This window comes from Nycticebus coucang, chromosome 16 (genome assembly GCF_027406575.1).
Source record: "Nycticebus coucang isolate mNycCou1 chromosome 16, mNycCou1.pri, whole genome shotgun sequence".
Taxonomy (NCBI): domain Eukaryota; kingdom Metazoa; phylum Chordata; class Mammalia; order Primates; family Lorisidae; genus Nycticebus; species Nycticebus coucang.
The window spans coordinates 93,698,750-93,716,405 of NC_069795.1; the positions used below are offsets into that span (position 1 = coordinate 93,698,750).

Below are 17,656 nucleotides of genomic sequence, written 5' to 3' on the forward strand. Positions count from 1 at the left end.
GCTCGGCGCCTGTGGCTCAAGCGGCTAAGGTGTCAGTCACATACATCACACCTAGTGGGTTCGAATCCAGCCCAGGCCTGCCAAACAATGACAGCTGCAACCAAAAAATATCCAGGCACTGTGGTAGGTGCCTATAGTCCCAGCTGCTTGGGAGGTGGAGGTAGGAGAATGGCTTGAGCTCAGGAGTCAGAGGTGGCTGTGAGCTGTGATGCCACAGCACTCTACCCAGGGCGACAACTTGAGGCTCTGTCTCCAAAAGAAAAAGCTTTGCCTTGTGCAGGGCATCTGTAGTCCCACCTACTTGGGAGGTAAGGCAAGAGAACTGGTTGAGCCCAAGAGTTTGAGGTTGCTGTGAGCTGTGACAACATAGCACTCTACCCAGAGCAACAGCGTGAAATTCTGTCTCCGAAAAATAAAAAAATTATAAAAAAAGAAAAAGAGACCTAGTAAAAACTTACCTTTAATCTTTGAAGTGAATATGAATATAATAAACTAATTTAAGAGTTATTTAACTGGCATTTTTTTGTGTTGTATTTTTAGGCTGAATTTATACTTAAAATTCCTGGCAGCCCTGTGGCTCAAAGGAGTAAGGCACCAGCCCCATATAGAGGTGGTGGGTTAAAACCCAGCCCTGCCAAAAACTAGAAAAAAAAAAAAAATTCTTCATTACTGGCGCGACGCCTATAACTCAAGCCATTAAGGCACTGACCACATACAGCAGAGCTGGCAGGTTCAAATCCAGCCCGGGCCTGCCAAACAGCAATGACTACGACAACCAAAAAATGCCTGGGCGGGCTCAGCACATGTGGCTCAAGTGGCTAAGGCGCCAGCCACATACACCTGAGCTGGCAGCTTTGAATCCAGCCCAGACCCGCCAAATAACCATGATAGTTGCAACTAAAAAATAGCCAAGCGTTGTGGCAGGCACCTGTAATCCCAGGTACTTGGGAGGCTGAGGCAAGAGAATCACTTAAGCCTAAGAGTTTGAGTTGCTGTGAGCTGTAATGCCACAGCACTCTACTGAGGGGGACATAGTGAGACTCTGTCTTAAAAACAAACAAAAAAAAAGCCAGGCATTGTAACAGGTGCCTATAGTCTGAGCAAGCACAAGATTCTCTCTCTACTGAAAACAGAAAAAACTAGCCAGGCATGGTGATGGTGCCTAGTTACTCGGGAAGCTGAGGCAAAAGAAATGCTTGACCGAGGAGTCTTGAGGTTGCTGGGATGATGCCACAGCACTCTGCCCAGGGCAACAGAGAGAGACTCTGTCTCAAAAAAAAAAAAGCCATGGATGGATGGGAGAATCGCTTGAGCCCAGGAGTTGGAGGTTGCTGTGAGCTGTTATGCCATGGCACTCTACCCAGGGTGACAGCTTGAGGCTCTGTCTAAAAAAAACAAAAAGAAAAAAAAAAGTGCCTGGGCTTTGTGGCAGGCACCTATAGTCCCAGCTACTCAGGAAGCTGAAGCAAGAGAATCGCTTAAGCCCAGGAGTTGGAGGTTGCTGTGAGCTGTGATGGCATAGCACTCTACCCAGGGCCAACAGTGTGAGGCTCTATCTCAAAAAAAAAAAAAAAAAAAAATTCCTCATTACTTTTAAATTCCCAAAACTCCTATCTTATGCCTAGGAGATACACTAGCACATAAAATACTAGGTTTCTATGTGCAAATACTGGGCATAGCAGCAGTTACAAGTACAGATTTTAGGGTGCTTTCATTTCACTGTCACCATCTAAATGGCAGCTCCTCAAGGACAGAAATCATCTCAACACTTGTTTCTACATGAAGCAGCTGCTGGGCAAAGATCATTTCAGGCAGTTCCAGAAGTAGTTTAAAAGTGGAAGGTGAACAGTTCTTCTCTGACCTTTAATTTTAACAGCACTTTTATAACCCTTCGTAACCACACTATCTTTCCTATTTTTAGACCACATAACCCCTACAATATCTATAAAATTGATAACTAGTCCTTACTATTATCAACCAATTAAAGGTCTAATATTTTATTCTGATTACCAGTAGCCACCTGGAAAGCCTACAAACATCATCTCAACATTCTGGGCTTTTAGGAATTAAGCATATTATAAACTCATTTCAAGTACTTTTGCAAAACTACTGTACTTGGCTCGGCGCCTGTAGCTCAAGAGGCTAAGGTGCCAGCCACATACACCTGAGCTGACGGTTCGAATCCAGCCCGGGCCCACCAAATAACGACGGTTGCAACAAAAATAAATAAATAAATAAAAGCCAGGCATTGTGGCGAGTGCCCATAGTCCCATCTACTTGGGAGGCAGAGGCAGGAGACTCGCTTAAGCCCAGGAGTTGAAGGTTGCTATGAGCTGTGATATCACGGGGCTCTACCCAAGGCAACAGCTTGAGGCTCTGTCTCAAAAAAAAAAAAAGAAAAAGAAAAAACTACTGTACTTACTGATTCATGTCCATTGCATGTTCTAGCAAAGTGGGTTATGAAAAGGTGACAATTGTGGACAGAAAACCAGGTGAAGAGTTATCAAAAGCAGACTTATCTGAACTCTTAAGAAGATCAAACAACCAAAGCACACTTCCCCCCCAAAGCGAAATCGTCTTCCCACTGGTAGCAGGAACACCCAAAAGCAAATAGTTTGACACTACTAACCTCTAAAGTTAAGATCTGCAAATGAAAATAACTTACTTATTTTCAAAAACAACTGTGAGAGAGTCTTCATGAACATCTTTAATAAATCCCTGCAAGACAAAAAGCCATTATTAAAAGTCTATCAATATTAAATTAAATGTCTCAGCGCCCATAGTATAGTGGTTAGGCCACTGGCCACATACACTGAGGATGGCGTGTTCGAACCCGGCCCAGGTCAGCTAAACAATGACAACTGCAACCAAAAATTAGCTGGGCGTGGTGGCGGGCCCCTATAGTCCTAGCCACTTGAGACTGAGGCAAGAGAATCGCTTAAGAAGCCTAGGAGTTTGAGGTTACTGCGAGCTGTGACGCTATAGCACTTCACCAATGGCGAAATAGTGAGTCTTAAAAAATAATAATAAAAAAATAAATGTTATTTGCTGGCACTTGTAGCACAATGGTTATGGCGCCAGCCACATGCACTGAGGGTGGCAGGTTCAAACCCAGCCCAGGCCTGCTAAACAATGGCAACTGTGACAAAAAAAGCCAGGTATTGTGGCAGACACCTGTAGTCCCAGCTCCTTGGGAGGCTGAGGCAAGAGAATCCCTTAAACCCAAGAGTTTGAGGCTGCTGTGAGCTGCGATGCCACCACAGTCTACGGAGATTGACATAATGAGGCTCTGTCTCTAAAAAAAAGTTATATAACTCTGTGAGGCTGTATTAGATACAAGGACAATACAGACTACTGAAAGAAGACAAGGTTTAGAATTAGGCAAATCTGGCTCAGGGTCTGTAGCATAGCAGTTACCGTGCCAGCCAAATACACCATAGGTGGCGGGTTCGAACCTGGCCTGGGACAGATAATCAACTGCAACAACAAAATAGCCAGGTGTTGTGGCGGGCACCTGTAGTCCCAGCTACTTGGGAGGCTGAGGCAACAGAATCACTTAAGCCCAAGAGTTGGAGGTTGCTGTGAGCTCTGAGGCCAGGGTACTCTACTGAGAGCAACACAGTGAGATGGTCTCAAAAAAAAGGAAAAGAAAGGAAGAATTAGGCAAATCTGCGTTCAGTTTCTATCTCCACCATTCAAGAGCCTCTCTGAATCCCATTTTCCACATAGTTATCATCTACCTTGAAATTACAAAAGTAAATTGTACATCCCTGGATATTAGATAAATGAGGCAGTATTTTTGGTACAGTGACTAAGAGTTCAGTATTCAGTACCGTGACTAAGAGTTCAGTATTCAAGCTCTCGAGTCTAGACAAGAAGATTCATATCCCAGCTCCATCACTTGTACTCTGAGCATAGTTTTAACCTAAGGGAGTTACTTAATTATGGCATCACACCACACATACCATATAGTAATCAATATGGAAAATCAACGTTGAGCAGTACCTGACCCAGAGCAAGAATTCAATTTTGTTAGAAATGTTATAAATAAAAAAAAAAGTTATAAATACTACAGTCTATCTTTTTGTAAAATGCATGACTACATTACGAAAACTATCTTTATCATTAACTTCTTTTTCCTATCTAATTCTCCTCCCCCTTCCTTAAAAAAAAAAAAAAAAAAAAAACTGGACTATAGTAAGTGCGTTGTCAAAAATATGCCTGGAAGGAAAATAACAAGGTTCTCAATAAAAAATCAGGTTATTTTTAGCCTTAAAATTAGCATCAAAATTAAAAAATAAAATAAAAATAAATAAAATTAGTATCAAAATTAGTCCCTTTACTATATCTTCATCTAATTCATACAGCTGAAAAAAAACATAAGATCTGACATATTCAATAAAGCAAAGGATTTAGGTGTGGAATTACTGCTGTTCAAACCCTTATTTTACCACTATGTCACTTCAGAACAAGTCCTTAGAACTTGTATAATCGCAATTAACATTAAACAACACTCTACAGGCTTGGTGCCCATAGCACAGTGGTTATGGCACCGGCCACATGCACCAAGGCTGGTGGGGTAGAGCCTGGCCTGGGCCTACTAAACAACAATGACTACAACAACAAAAAAGAAACCAGGTATTGTGGTGAGCACCTGTAGCCCCAGCTACTTGGGAGGCTGATGCAAGAGAATAGCTTAAGCCCAAGAGTTTGAGGTTGCTGTGAGCTGTGATGCCACAGCAATCTACAGAGGGTGATATAATGAGGTCTCAAAAAAAAATAAATAAGGTGGTGCCTGTGGCCCAGTGAGTGGGGCGCCAGTCCCATATACTGAGGGTGGCGGGTTCAAACCTGGCCCAAGCCAAACTGCAATAAAAAAATAGCCGGGCGTTGTGGTGGACGCCTGTAGTCCCAGCTTCTCAGGAGGCTGAGGCAAGAGAATCGCATAAGCCCAGGAGCTGGAGGTTGCTGTGAGCTGTGATGCTACAGCACTCTACCAAGGGTGACAAAGTGAAACTCTGTCTCTAAAAAAAATAAATAAACGACACTTTATAGTCAAATGCTTACGCACATGCTTTAAACCACTGGGTACTTAGTGAATACTTCTCTAAGACATCTTTATCACACTAGATTCCATAACGTCCACTAAAAATTAGCTATACAGACACATATGCATCCATTACTAGGTCAAAGTATGGCATAAATAACAAATGTTTATCTCACTCCTTCCCAAATGTCTGTAACACTATAAAGATTCATAGGCATAAACCTATAAGAATAAAGGCAAAAGATAAAATTGCAACAGGAAAAAAATGGTTTTTTTTAAGTTTTTAATTTACAAGGCAGATGAAAGCGGATTAACAATAATATAAAAGCAGTTAAATACTTAAATGCTTACTGCATATCAGATATTACTCTAAGGAAATTAGATTATGGAACATAAACTGGCAGTGGAACCCTAAAAGCAAGTAGATCAGCAAAACCACCCCAGAAAATCTTTGGAACTGGAGAAAGTCTTACAAAGAAGAGGGTAACAGATGAGAACCAAAATAAAATCTGTCATTTTATTTTCATTAACAATGTAGGAAAGCCGGGCGGCGCCTGTGGCTCAAGGAGTAGGGCACCGGTCCCATATGCCGGAGGTAGCGGGTTCAAACACAGCCCCGGCCAAAAACCACAAAAAAAAAAAAAAAAAATGTAGGAAAGCCCAGCCAGAGAAAGCAGTAATTCATAAATCCCAAATCTCTCAGTACCCTCCCACCACATTCGTTACTCAACTGCATTATTTTGTAATTTACCTCTATTGTTTTCTCCAGCACCAACTGCCTGTTACCTCATTTATTCCTGTACTATAAGACATTTCCATTCATGTACTTAAAACTCCAGATACTTTCTTCTTCAAGAGTGCTATAGCAGCTCTTGCCTTGCAATTCTGCAGGTTTTGGGGGTTTTTTTGTCTGTTTTTTTTTTTTTTTTTTTTTTTGAGACACAGTCTCACTTTATCGCCCTCAGTAAAATGCGGAGACATCACAGCTCACAGCAACCTCCAACTCCTGGGCTTAGGCGATTCTCTTGCCTCTGCCTCCCAAGTAGATGGGACAACAAGCACCCCGCCAAAATACCTGGCTACTTTTTTCCTGCAGTTTAGCCCGGAGCAGGTTCGAACCTGCCACCCGCTCTGTATATGGATGGGGCTGGAGCCCTACCCATTGGGCCACAGATACTGCCCTCTGGAGTTATTTTTAATTCCTCTTTCTCCGCACAAATCTAAAAATTAAGAGCTGACACTTCAGTTCAGGCCAGAAGTATCTGACTACAATTTACACTATAACTTCATGGCCAGTTTTTCTATTTCTACTAGTGCACATTCACATTCAGAGATTACATTGGTCAGCACTTTCCTAGTCATGAGTTACCAAGCAAATCTGTATTATTCTTCCCTTGAACTTTTTAATAAGTATTTCAGAAACTGAGAATTTTGAAGTTCCTATTTTGCCATCAGAAATTAGTCACATTTTCAACTTTCACTAACATATTCTAATCTTTCAATGAACAATTTTCCCTAAGTTTGGAAATTCTAGCAAATCTTTTTAATTTCTCTATGATTCATATAGTAGATTAAGTCATTTACTCCACATCACTAGAAAATTTTCCTTTTTATCGTACTGAAAAATATTTTTTTTTTTTTAGGCAGCGCCTGTGGCTCAGGGGGTAGGGCATAAGCACCATATACCGAAGGTGGTGAGTTGGAGCCCAGCCCCGGCCAAACTGCAACCAAAAAATAGCCAGGCGTTACACTGGGCACATGTAGTCCCACCTTCTTGGGAGGCTGAGGCAAGAGAATCACCTAAGCCCAGGAGCTGGAGGTTGTGCTGTTAGCTGTGACGCTACGGAGGGCAACAAAGTGACACTCTGTCTCTAAAATAATAATAATTTTTTTCTAGGGCAGTGCCTGTGGCTCAGGAAAGGTAAGGTGCCGGCCACATATACCAAGGGTAGTGGGCTCAAACCCGGCCCCAGCCAAACTGCAACAAAAAAATAGCCAGGCGTTATGGCAGGCACCTGTGGTCCCAGCTACTCAGGAGGCTGAGGCAAGAGAATCGCCTAAGCCCTGGAGTTGGAGGTTGCTGTGAGCTGTGTGACGCCACAGCACTCTACCAAGGGCGATAAAGTAAAACTCGGTCTCTACCAAAAAAATATTTTTTTTCTATTTAAACATCGGTGTTTCTTCCTTTCCCACGAACGCTTGCACTATAAACATCAGCATCAACTATGAGTGCATATTTTTCAAACTGTGAGCAAAAACACAGCTCTGGACACCTATTCTTATTGCTAATACACACATCATCTTTCCACCACAAAATGTACTGGATTAAGGACCCGAAACTTAGTAGTCCTTAAAAATAAAATGTATTTGGACTGCAGTGGACAATTTCTAATTATCTGCTCCCTAAATCTAATACCCAAATATCAAATTCTAGAGAAAAGGTACTTTTTCTTTTTTTTTTTTTGCAGTTTTGGCCAGGGCCAAGCTTGAACCTGCCACCCCGGTATATGGGGACAGTGCCCTACTCCTTGTGCCATAGGCACCGCCCAAGAAAAAGTACTTCTAATAGCCAGATCTCTATAAAATTGAGTCCATTTGATAGAGAAAATGGTCAAACACTTTTGAAGTCTTTTTCTACCCTTCCAAACCAGCAGAATTAATTGCTAGGTCCCTATCAGCTCAAGAGACCCAAATTAAATGAGGTGGACCCTTGTCAAAATCTTTGGAACATCAGGAGACACCAATAACAGTAGCTACATTTGTCTGCACATGGCATGAGAGGTTATACGCCTTAGTTTCCATAACTTCTCTTTCACCATTTTCCTTAGTCCCAACCTTTACAGATTTTTACTATCTCTCTTCCTATTCACATTTCCTTGGCCCAGGACTCATATTTTCAGAACAAAACTTTGGACAGGCTCAGCACCTGTGGCTCAAGCAGCTAAGGCGCCAGCCACATACACCTGAGCTGGTGGGTTCGAATCCAGCCTGGGCCTGCCAAACAACAATGATAGCTGAAACCAAAAAAAATAGCCGGGTGTCATGACTAGTGCCTCTAGTCACAGCCACTTGGGAGGTGAAGGCAGGAGAATCGCTTGAGCCCAGGAGTTAGAAGTTGCTGTGAGCTGTGATGCCACAGCACCCTACCCAGAGCAACAGCTTGAGGCTCTGTCTTAAAAAAAAAAAACAACTTTGGACATTTTTCTTTTTCACACACATATACAAACACAGAAGATTTTAAGGCATCATTATAAAATGGATGTTCTGCTCGTTCACAAGCCCAATGTGATTAAAATGTAGTTGGACTACAGTGGATTACATTTAATAATCAACAACCAACCAGGCAGTGGGATCGGAATCTTAAACTGTTATCCCTTTATCTCCAACAAAATAACATATCCTATCATAAAAACCCAAGAATGCCATAAATTATGTGTAAAACAAAGAGAGGAAGGGTAGGGTTAGTAAGAAGATTCCCTGAGCAGCGAGTAACAGCACTATAGTGAACTGATTTTCAAAAGCAATCCAGCCTAAAATTTATAAAAAAAAAAAAAAAAAAAAGATTCTTCATCAAAGGCTCACTAATGTCACAAGTTAATAATAATCAATTAGCTTTCTAGATGTAAACAATAAACACCTGGAAAATAAAATGAGCAAAAAATATTCTACTAGGCGGCGCCTGTGGCTCAGTGAGTAGGGCGCCGGCCCCATATGCCGAGGGTGGCGGTTTCAAACTCAGCCCCGGCCAAACTGCAACCAAAAAATAGCCGGGCGTTGTGGCGGGCGCCTGTAGTCCCAGCTGCTCGGGAGGCTGAGGCAAGAGAATCGCGTAAGCCCAAGAGTTAGAGGTTGCTGTGAGCCGTGTGACGCCACAGCACTCTACCCGAAGGCGGTACAGTGAGACTCTGTCTCTACAAAAAAAAAAAAAAAAAAAAAATTCTACTGACAATAACCAAACATTTTCTACAAATGTTCTCACCAAAAATGTGCAGGACAAGACCTACCTGCAGAAATCTCTTTAAGAAGTGGCAGTGCCCGTAGTCCCAGCTACTTGGGAGGCTGAGGCAAGAGAATTACTTGAGCTCCGGCGTTTGAGATTGCTATGAGCTATGACGCCATGGCACTTTACCAAAGGTGACAAAGTGAGACTGTCTCAAAAAAAGAAATTTATGCCCACCAACACAAAAGTTTATTTTAAAAGCACAGTAATCAAGACCAAAAAAATATTTTTTGAAAATACAATACAGACTACAAAAATAGAAAAAGAATTCACAAACAGAGCAGAACAGTTTTGGTGGGGAAAGGTTTGAAACAGTATCTTGCTCTTTCACACAGGTTAGAGTACAATGGCATCTTCATGGCTTGCTGCAATCTCAAACACCTTGGCTCAAGAGATTCTCCAGCCCCAGCCCCCAAGTAGCTGGGACTACAGGCGTGCATTACCACACCCAGCTTATGTTTTGTATTTTTATGTAGAGAGGGGTTCTCCCTACATTGCTGGGGCAGGTTTTAAACTCCTAACCTTAAGCAATCTTCTCTCCTCAGCCTCCTTAAGTGCTAGGATTACAACCATTAGCCATCAATTTTGTGTGTGTGTGTGACAGAGTCTCATTTGTCACCCTGGGTAGACTGTCATAACGTCACAGCTCACAACCACCCCAAACTCTTGGGCTTAAGCAATTCTCTTGCCTCAGGGTCCCAAGTAGCTGGAACTACAGGCGCCCAGCTATTTTTTGGTGGTGGTTGTCATTGTTGTTTAGCAAGCCCAGGATGGATTCGAACCCCCCAGCTCTGGTGTATGTGGCTGGTGCCCTATCCGCTGAGCTATAAGCGCCAAGCAGCCATCAATTATTTTTAAATCATTACTTTTAAATGGCACTGGGAAGCCGGGCACGGGAACGGTGACTCATGCCCGTAATCCTAGCACTCTGGGAGGCGGAGGCAGGTGGATCACCTTAAGAGTTCAAGACCTGCCCGAGCAAGACCCCATCTCTAAAAACAGCCTGGCTTTGTGACAGGTACCAGTACTCTCAGCTACTTTGGAGGCGGAAGCTAGAGGATGGCTTCTGCTCAAGAGTTTGAGGTTCCTGTGAACTATGACGGCATAGCACTTCTACTGAGGGTGACAAAGTGAGACTCGGTCTCCAAAAATAAATAAATAAATAAATAAAAATATATGGCATTGGGACATTTGTATAATAGTAGGAAAAATAAAAGTGAATGGTTTCATCAAAATAAAATCAATGAGCAAATGATTCAAATATCTTAAAAATCAAAGATTCCAGGAGAATGTATGAATAAAATATTTCTACCCTTGAAATAAGGAAGGCCTTTCCAACCAACAAAGACGAAAAGCCACAAAGTCTTACAAATACATACTACCCAAAAGCTAAACTATAATGAATATGTCTTTCGGGTGTCCATAGCCCAGTGGTTAGGGTGCAAGCCATGTACACCAGGGTTGGTGGGTTCAAACCCGGCCCAGGCCAGCTAAACGACAGTAACAACTACAACCAAAAAATAGCCAGTGTTGTGGCAGGAGCCTATAGTCCCAACTACTTGGGAGGCTGAGGCAAGAGAATCACTTAAGCACAAGTGTTTGAGGTTGCTACAAGCTATGATACCACAGCACTCTTCCCAGGGCAACAGCTTGAGACTTATTAAAAAAAAAAAAAAAAATTAGGCGGTGCCTGTGGCTCAGTGAGTAGGGCACCAGCCCCATATACCAAGGGTGACAGGTTTGAACCTGTCCCCGGCCAAACTGCAACAAAAAAATAGCTGAGCGCCTGTAGTCCCAGCTACTTGGAAGGCTGAGGCAAGAGAATTGCCTAAGCCCAGGAGTTGAAGGTTGCTGTGAGCTGTGATGCCATAGCATTCTACTGAGGGTGATGAAGTGAGACTGTCTATTAAAGAAAAAAAAAAAAAAAATTAAATTAACCAGGCAAGGGCAAGGCAACTTGCACTTGTAATTCTAGCACTCAAAGAGGCTGAAGCAAGAAGATCCCTTGAGCTTAGGAATTCAAGACCAGCCTGAGCAAGAGTTAGACATAGTCTCTACTAAAAATAGAAATATGAGGATGGCGCCTGTGGCTCAGTGGGTAGGGTGACGGCCCCGTATACCGAGGTGGCAGGTTCAAACCTGACCCCGGCCAAACTGCAACAAAAATATAGCCAGGTGTTGTGGCGGGCGCCTGTAGTCCCAGTTACTTGGGAGGCGAAGGCAAGAGAATCGCTTGAGCCCAGGAGTTGGAGGTTGCTGTGAGCTGTGATACCATAGCACTCTACCCAGAGTGACAACTGGAGGCTCTGTCTCAAAAAAATATATATATATATACCATATATATATATATTTTTTCTATATATATATAGAAAATGAGCCAGGTGCTTTTGATGGGCACCTGTAATTCCAGCTACTCAGGAGGCTAAATAAGGCATGAGGATCACTTGAACCCAGGAATGTGAGGCTGCTGTGAAACAGCTTGATGCCACTGTACTCTAGCCTGGGCAACAGAGTGAGATATTGCCTCAAAAAAAAAAAAAAAAAAAAAAAGGAATAAAAGAATAAAAGAAATATTAGCCAGCTGTCGTGTCATGCACCTGGAGTCCCAGCTATTTGTGGGCTGAGGCAGAAGAATCACCTGAGCCCAGGAGTTTGAAGGTGCAGAGAACTATGAGGACATCACTGCACTCTACCCAGGGCAACAGAGCAAGGCCACATTTCCAAAAAAAATTTTTTTTAATGTTTAAATACAGGCCAGGCCCAGTGGCTCATGCCTATAAACCTAACAACCTAGGCCATGGCAGGTAAAGTGCCTGAGCTCACAGGTTCAAGACCAGCCTGAGAAAGAGCCAGACCTTGTCTCTAAAAATAGCCAGGCGTTGTGGTGGGTGCCTATAGTCCCAGCTACTTGGGAGGCTGAGGCAAGAGAATTGCTTGAGCCCAAAGAGTTTGAGGTTCCTGTGAGCTATGACACCACGCACTCTACCAAGGGCAACAAAGTGAAACTCTGTCTTCAAAAAAAAATAAATAAATGATAAATATAAATATATCAGATGTCTTGCTTGAGCTTAGAAACCTGCAGAAATACTTGAATACATCTGTGAACATTCCCAGTAAACCTATTAAGAAACACCATCCCAGGGCGGCACCTGTGGCTCAAAGGGGTAGGGCGCTGGCCCCATATACCGGAGGTGGTGGGTTCAAACCCAGCCCCTGCCAAAAACTGGAAGAAAAAAAAAGAAAGAAAGAAAAAAAGAAACACCATCCCATAACTTTTGTTGCTGAACACCTGGAAGGCACTAGGAGGCTGGCCCTGCCTCCAAAGACCTCAGCCTATCCATCTCTTCATTGTATCCTTTGTATTATCTTTTCTAATAAGCCAGTATAGTATTTCCCTGAGTTCTGTGACCTATCCTAGCAAACTTACAAACTCCAAGTAATAGGAACCTGTTTGTAGCATATCAGTCACAGTATGAATAACAACCAATACATTGCGACTGGCACCTCAAGTGGTGAGCAGTCTTGTGGGACTTAGGCCTTCAACTATGGGATCTGATAACAGTATGTTCCCCTAGACAGCATCTGAACCAATTTCAATCATAAGACACCTAGCTGGTATCCACTGGAGAAATGATTGGTGTGAGGGTGAGAGGGAACCCACACACATCTGGTTACAGAAGTGTTCTGTGTTGAGCGTAAGAAAAGAAAGGAAAAAGTGGTTTTTTTCTTGTTACAATTTTAAACTGAATAAAAATCTTAGAATATCCCACAAAAACAGTAAGTAAAGGAAATGCATAGCACTAAATGCCTATATTAGAAGAATCTCAAATAACTTTAGTTCTAAAAAAACTAGGGGAAAAAAACAAATCTAGGGTAAATAAGGAAAAATTGAAGCAGACATTAACAAAAAACAAAAGAACATAGTCAGGAAAAGTACTTGGAAGTCTAGAAAAAGTACTTTGACTAGAAAGCATAATTTCAAATTCAGTGTGTTTAGTAAACCCACTAATAACTTTCCTTTTGTTGCAATTCATTACAACACTATATTTACATTCCTTATAGAGAAAGAAACCACCTTTAAAACTTAATCAGGAAACTATCAACTACAATCCGAAACAAAATAGCTTGAATCCTCAAAGTAAGTTTTCTGGGTTTTTTTTTTTTTTTTTTGAGACAGCCTTACTCTGTTTCCCATGCTAGAGTGCCATGACCACAAGCTTACTCACGGCAACCTCAAAACTCCCTGGGTTCAAATGATCCTCCTGCTAGTTCATTTTTCTATTTTAGTAGAGGTGAGGTCTCACTCTTGCTCAGGTTGTTTTGAACTCCTTGACTTCAAGCAATCCTCCTGTCTCAGCCACTCAGAGTGCTAGGATTATAGGCATGAACCACTAACAAGGTTTAGAATGGCAGCCCAGACCCCAAAATCCACATGTATACCCTAAAGCTGTAGCTCCTAAGTTTCAAAATTCTTGCTTGTTAGAAGTTTACTGATTGCAAAACAAACTACTCAATTTGTGTTTTTACTGAAAGCAAAAGACAGCAAAAAACAGCAAAAAAAGAAAAAAAAAAGTGCAGTCTTGGGCGGTGCCTGTAGCTCAAAGGAGTAGGGCGCCAGCCCCATATGCCGGAGGTGGTGGGTTCAAGCCCAGCCCCAGCCAAGAACTGCAAAAAAAAAAAAAAAAAAGTACAGTCTTCCCGATTGGAGGTTAGAGTAGTAGTATCCTTAGTACAATGACATAACATTTTAATGACCCCAATCTCAAGATTCCAATTCATCAAAATTTTCATAAAGCAGGGGACCTGCTCACATTTATTCTTTTAGGCAATCAAAAGAACTGTGAGTCTCACACATTTTATCAAGTATTCTTACATAATTTTTCACTCTAGTTTTAATACTTCTACCAAAGTTTTTCTTTTTAATGTCTCCTCTCATGAATCACTGGCTTGAAATTCAAACATTTTTCTCTCTGGATTTATTTGGCACAACAATCTAAAATAACATTATTTTCTTAATTCCTCATCCAATGTGTTAAAAAAATATTGCAAATGATGGCTTAACTCCTGAAGCAAACTTGTAAAGTAACATACATCTAAAAACAAAGATTATACCCAGGCATTGTGGCAGAAATCTGTAGTCCCAGCTATTTGGGAGGGTGAAGTAAGAGGATGACTAGCTTGAGCCCAGGAGTTGAGGTTGCTGTGAGCTATGACAAGACTACACTCTACAGAGGGCGACAAAGTGACACTTTGTCTCAATTGAAAAAAAATAATGGTACATCAGAATAGCTGATAGCCACACGTCAGTCAGGATATCAATGTCACTGTTTAGGCATGCTCAAACTTGATTGGCGTGCAGTTTTCTGTTGCATTTGACAAATAACACCTTAACATTTCAGTCAGCAAACCAATAATGAACCATTTTAGGATTGAGGTTTGTTTCTTTTTTAAGAGACAGAGTCTCATTCTGTCACCCATGGTAGTGCCATGGCATCACAGCTCACAGCAACCTTCAGCTCTTGGGCTTAGGCAATTCTCTTGCCTCAGCCTCCGAAGTAGTTGGGACTACAGGTGCCCACCACAATGCCCGGCTATTTTGTTGTTGTTGTTGTTGTTGCAGTTTGGCTGGGGCCAGGTTTGAACCCACCACCCTTGGAATATGGGGATGGCACCCTACTCACTGAGCAAGAGGCATCGCCCAGGAAGGAATGAGGTTTCTTATCAGAAAGTTGTTCTGTTGATACCTGAAAAAGATCTAGAAAGCACCAGCATCAAAACTTGCAGTATGAGTGAAAATTCCTGAAAGAAAAAACTGGAGGTAATAGAGGAGAGCTCTTTTCACGTATATGTGCAACAATACTCTCCATGATACTGAAGAACATACCAAAAAGAAAAAAAAAACTAACATCCATCCAAATGGGAAGATGTTTTAAACAATTTATTTTGCTTGTATTTCTCATTTTACGTATGCACATGTTTAAAAAACATCTTTCACAAAAAATAAAATAAATAAAAAATATCTTTCACTAAGTACATGAGAATACTCAAAGATAAAGAAAACCATCATTAAGATTAATTGGTCACATTTCTTCTTTCTTAGTGGTTGAGTACCTCTTACACCTGATGCTATTTTAGGTACAATGAAATTGCATCCACCTTCCAAAAATTTCTCCAATCTACATATGGAAAAATACCTATTCCTGGCTTGGTGCCTATAGTTCAGCAGCTAGGACAACAGCCACAAACACCAGGGCTGGCAGGTTTGAACCCAGCACAGGCCTGCCAAACAATGGCAACTGCAACAACAAGAACAAAAACAGCCAGTCGTTGGTGGCAGGCGCTTGTAGTCCCCACTACTTGGGAGGCTGAGGCAAAAGAATCGCTTAAGCCCAAGAGTTTGAGGTTGCTGTGAGCTGTGATGCAAAAACACTCTACCAAGGGTGAAAAGTAAGACTCTATCTCAAAAAAAAAAGAAAAGAAATAAAATTTGGCTCACCACCTATAGCTCAAGCAGCTAAGGCGTCAGCCACATACACCATAGCTGGTGGGTTCAAATCCAGCCCGGGCCTACCAAACAACAATGACAACTACAACCAAAAAAACAGCCGGGTGTTGTGGCGGGCGCCTGTAGTTCCAGCTACTCGGGAGGTTGAGGCAAGACAATCACCCAAGCCCAGGAGTTGGAGGTTGCTGTGTGCTGTGAGGCCACAGCCCTCTACCCAGGGCCATGAGACTCTGTCTCTAAAAAAAAAAAAAAAAAAAAAAAAAAACCAGGCTGGGCTCAGTGGCTCACTTCTTTTAATCCTGGCACTTTGGGAGGCCAAGTCAAGTAGACTGCTTGAGCTCAAGAGTTCAAGACCAGCCTGAGCCAGGGCCAGACCCCATCTCTAAAAATAGCCGGGCACTGTGGCGATGCCTGTAGTCCCTGTAGCTAGAGGGGCTCAAGCAGATTCTCTTGCCTCAGCCTCCCAAGAGTTACAGGTTGCTGTGAGCTATGTGGCATTCTACCAAGGGCGACAAAGAAAGAATCTGTCTCAAAAAAAAAAAAAAGAAAGAAAAGAAGGAAAGAAAAGAAAAAAAAAACCAACTTCTCAAATTATAAACTAAAGGACTTGGGACTTGAAGCTTCAAAACTGGGCACCCAAAGATGTGCCAGGAATACTTAAAGCCACTCCCTTCCTCAAAATACCATGATAAATCTTCCTAGAGCTCTTATGGCAATCAATTGAAAAGATTCACAATAGAATAAACATTTTATGTTTATGGACTATCTATATAGTTAACAGATATACCCTCTTTCTTTGGGCAAGAGGAAAAAATACCTTACTGAATGAAGAAATAACATTGTGGTTACACTGTAAAGGTAAGTCTCAGATTTGTTACTATGTAGGTAAAACAAGAGAGGACACAAGGCAGTAACAGAAAGAAAAATAAGAATCCTAACTGGCTTTGTCTGCTAAAAAAACAAATCACAATGTTCGCTTTTTTGGAGCCTCTTCTTAGTTTTCCCTGAGCACCCCAGACACTCTTTAAGGCAATACTCAAGAGGTTTTATCAACCAGGAAAGGAACTCCCAATCCTGTAAGTGAGGGAGAAGTGGCTTAGGACAGCAAGTACCTAATTCCCATGCATAAAAAAAAAAATCAAATTTTCAAACAGAGATTGGATTATTAAATAATACACGGTACTAGCACAAGTGCCTATCCATATGAATACAAAAATAATTCTTGTGGGAGCTAAATAATGTGTACACGTGGAACCAGAATGTGGAACGGAGATTCAGAGGGGCATAGATGATTGATTTGGTGAATGCTCAGTGAGTACGACATGCACTACTCCAGTAATGTATGCAATCAAGTGCCTGAGTTCACCACAATGCAATGTATCAATGAAGCAAAACTGCACTTGTACATGAAAGATAAATGGAAAAAGCATTTTTTTTTTTTTTTTTTGGGACAGAGCTTCAAGCTGTAGCCCTGGGTGTGTTCTGTGGCATCACAGCTCACAGCAACCTCCAATTCCTGGGCTCAAGTGATTCTCCTGCCTCTGCCTCCCAAGTAGCTGGGATTACAGGTGCCTGCCACAACGCCCAGCTATTTTTTGGTTGCAGCCATCATTGCTGTTTGGCGGGACTGGGCTGGATTCGAACCCACCAGGTCAGGTGTATGTAGTTGGTGCCTTAGCCGCTTGAGCCACAGGTGCCGAGCCGGAAAAACAATTATTGATGTACATAAATGTAAAAATAAAACACTGCCAAGATAATCTAAAAAACTGCATGTATGAGCTGGACACAAGACTGTTTTAACCAGTACTGGAAACCCAGAATCATTAATAGAAAAAACTAGCTCAGTATGTAAAAAGTAAAACATCCCTATGGTCAGCAATACCAAAAAGAAAGTCAAAAAGATGAGGGGTGGGCAGCGTCTATGGCTCAAGGAGAGGGAGCCAGCCCTATATGCCAAGGGTGGTGGGTTCAAACCCAGCCCTGAACAAAAAAACTGCAAAAAATAAAATAAAAAAAAAAAAGATGAGGGTACCCGGGACACTCTTACATTAGGGCAAAGAATCAAGATTTATAACATAAAGAGATTTCAGGGCGGCGCCTGTGG

At 42.0% G+C, this 17,656-nt stretch overlaps 1 protein-coding gene across 7 annotated transcripts in view; it reads right to left on the reverse strand.

Moving 5' to 3' along the window:
- Window positions 1-17,656, reverse strand: part of FXR1 (FMR1 autosomal homolog 1) — an 89,135-nt gene that overhangs the window by 52,749 nt on the left and 18,730 nt on the right. For all 7 annotated transcript variants that reach the window (XM_053564191.1, XM_053564188.1, XM_053564187.1 and 4 more), the window contains exon 2: window positions 2,666-2,718. In XM_053564191.1, the coding sequence (XP_053420166.1) occupies window positions 2,666-2,718 (53 nt within the window). The remainder of the gene's footprint in view (window positions 1-2,665; window positions 2,719-17,656) is intronic.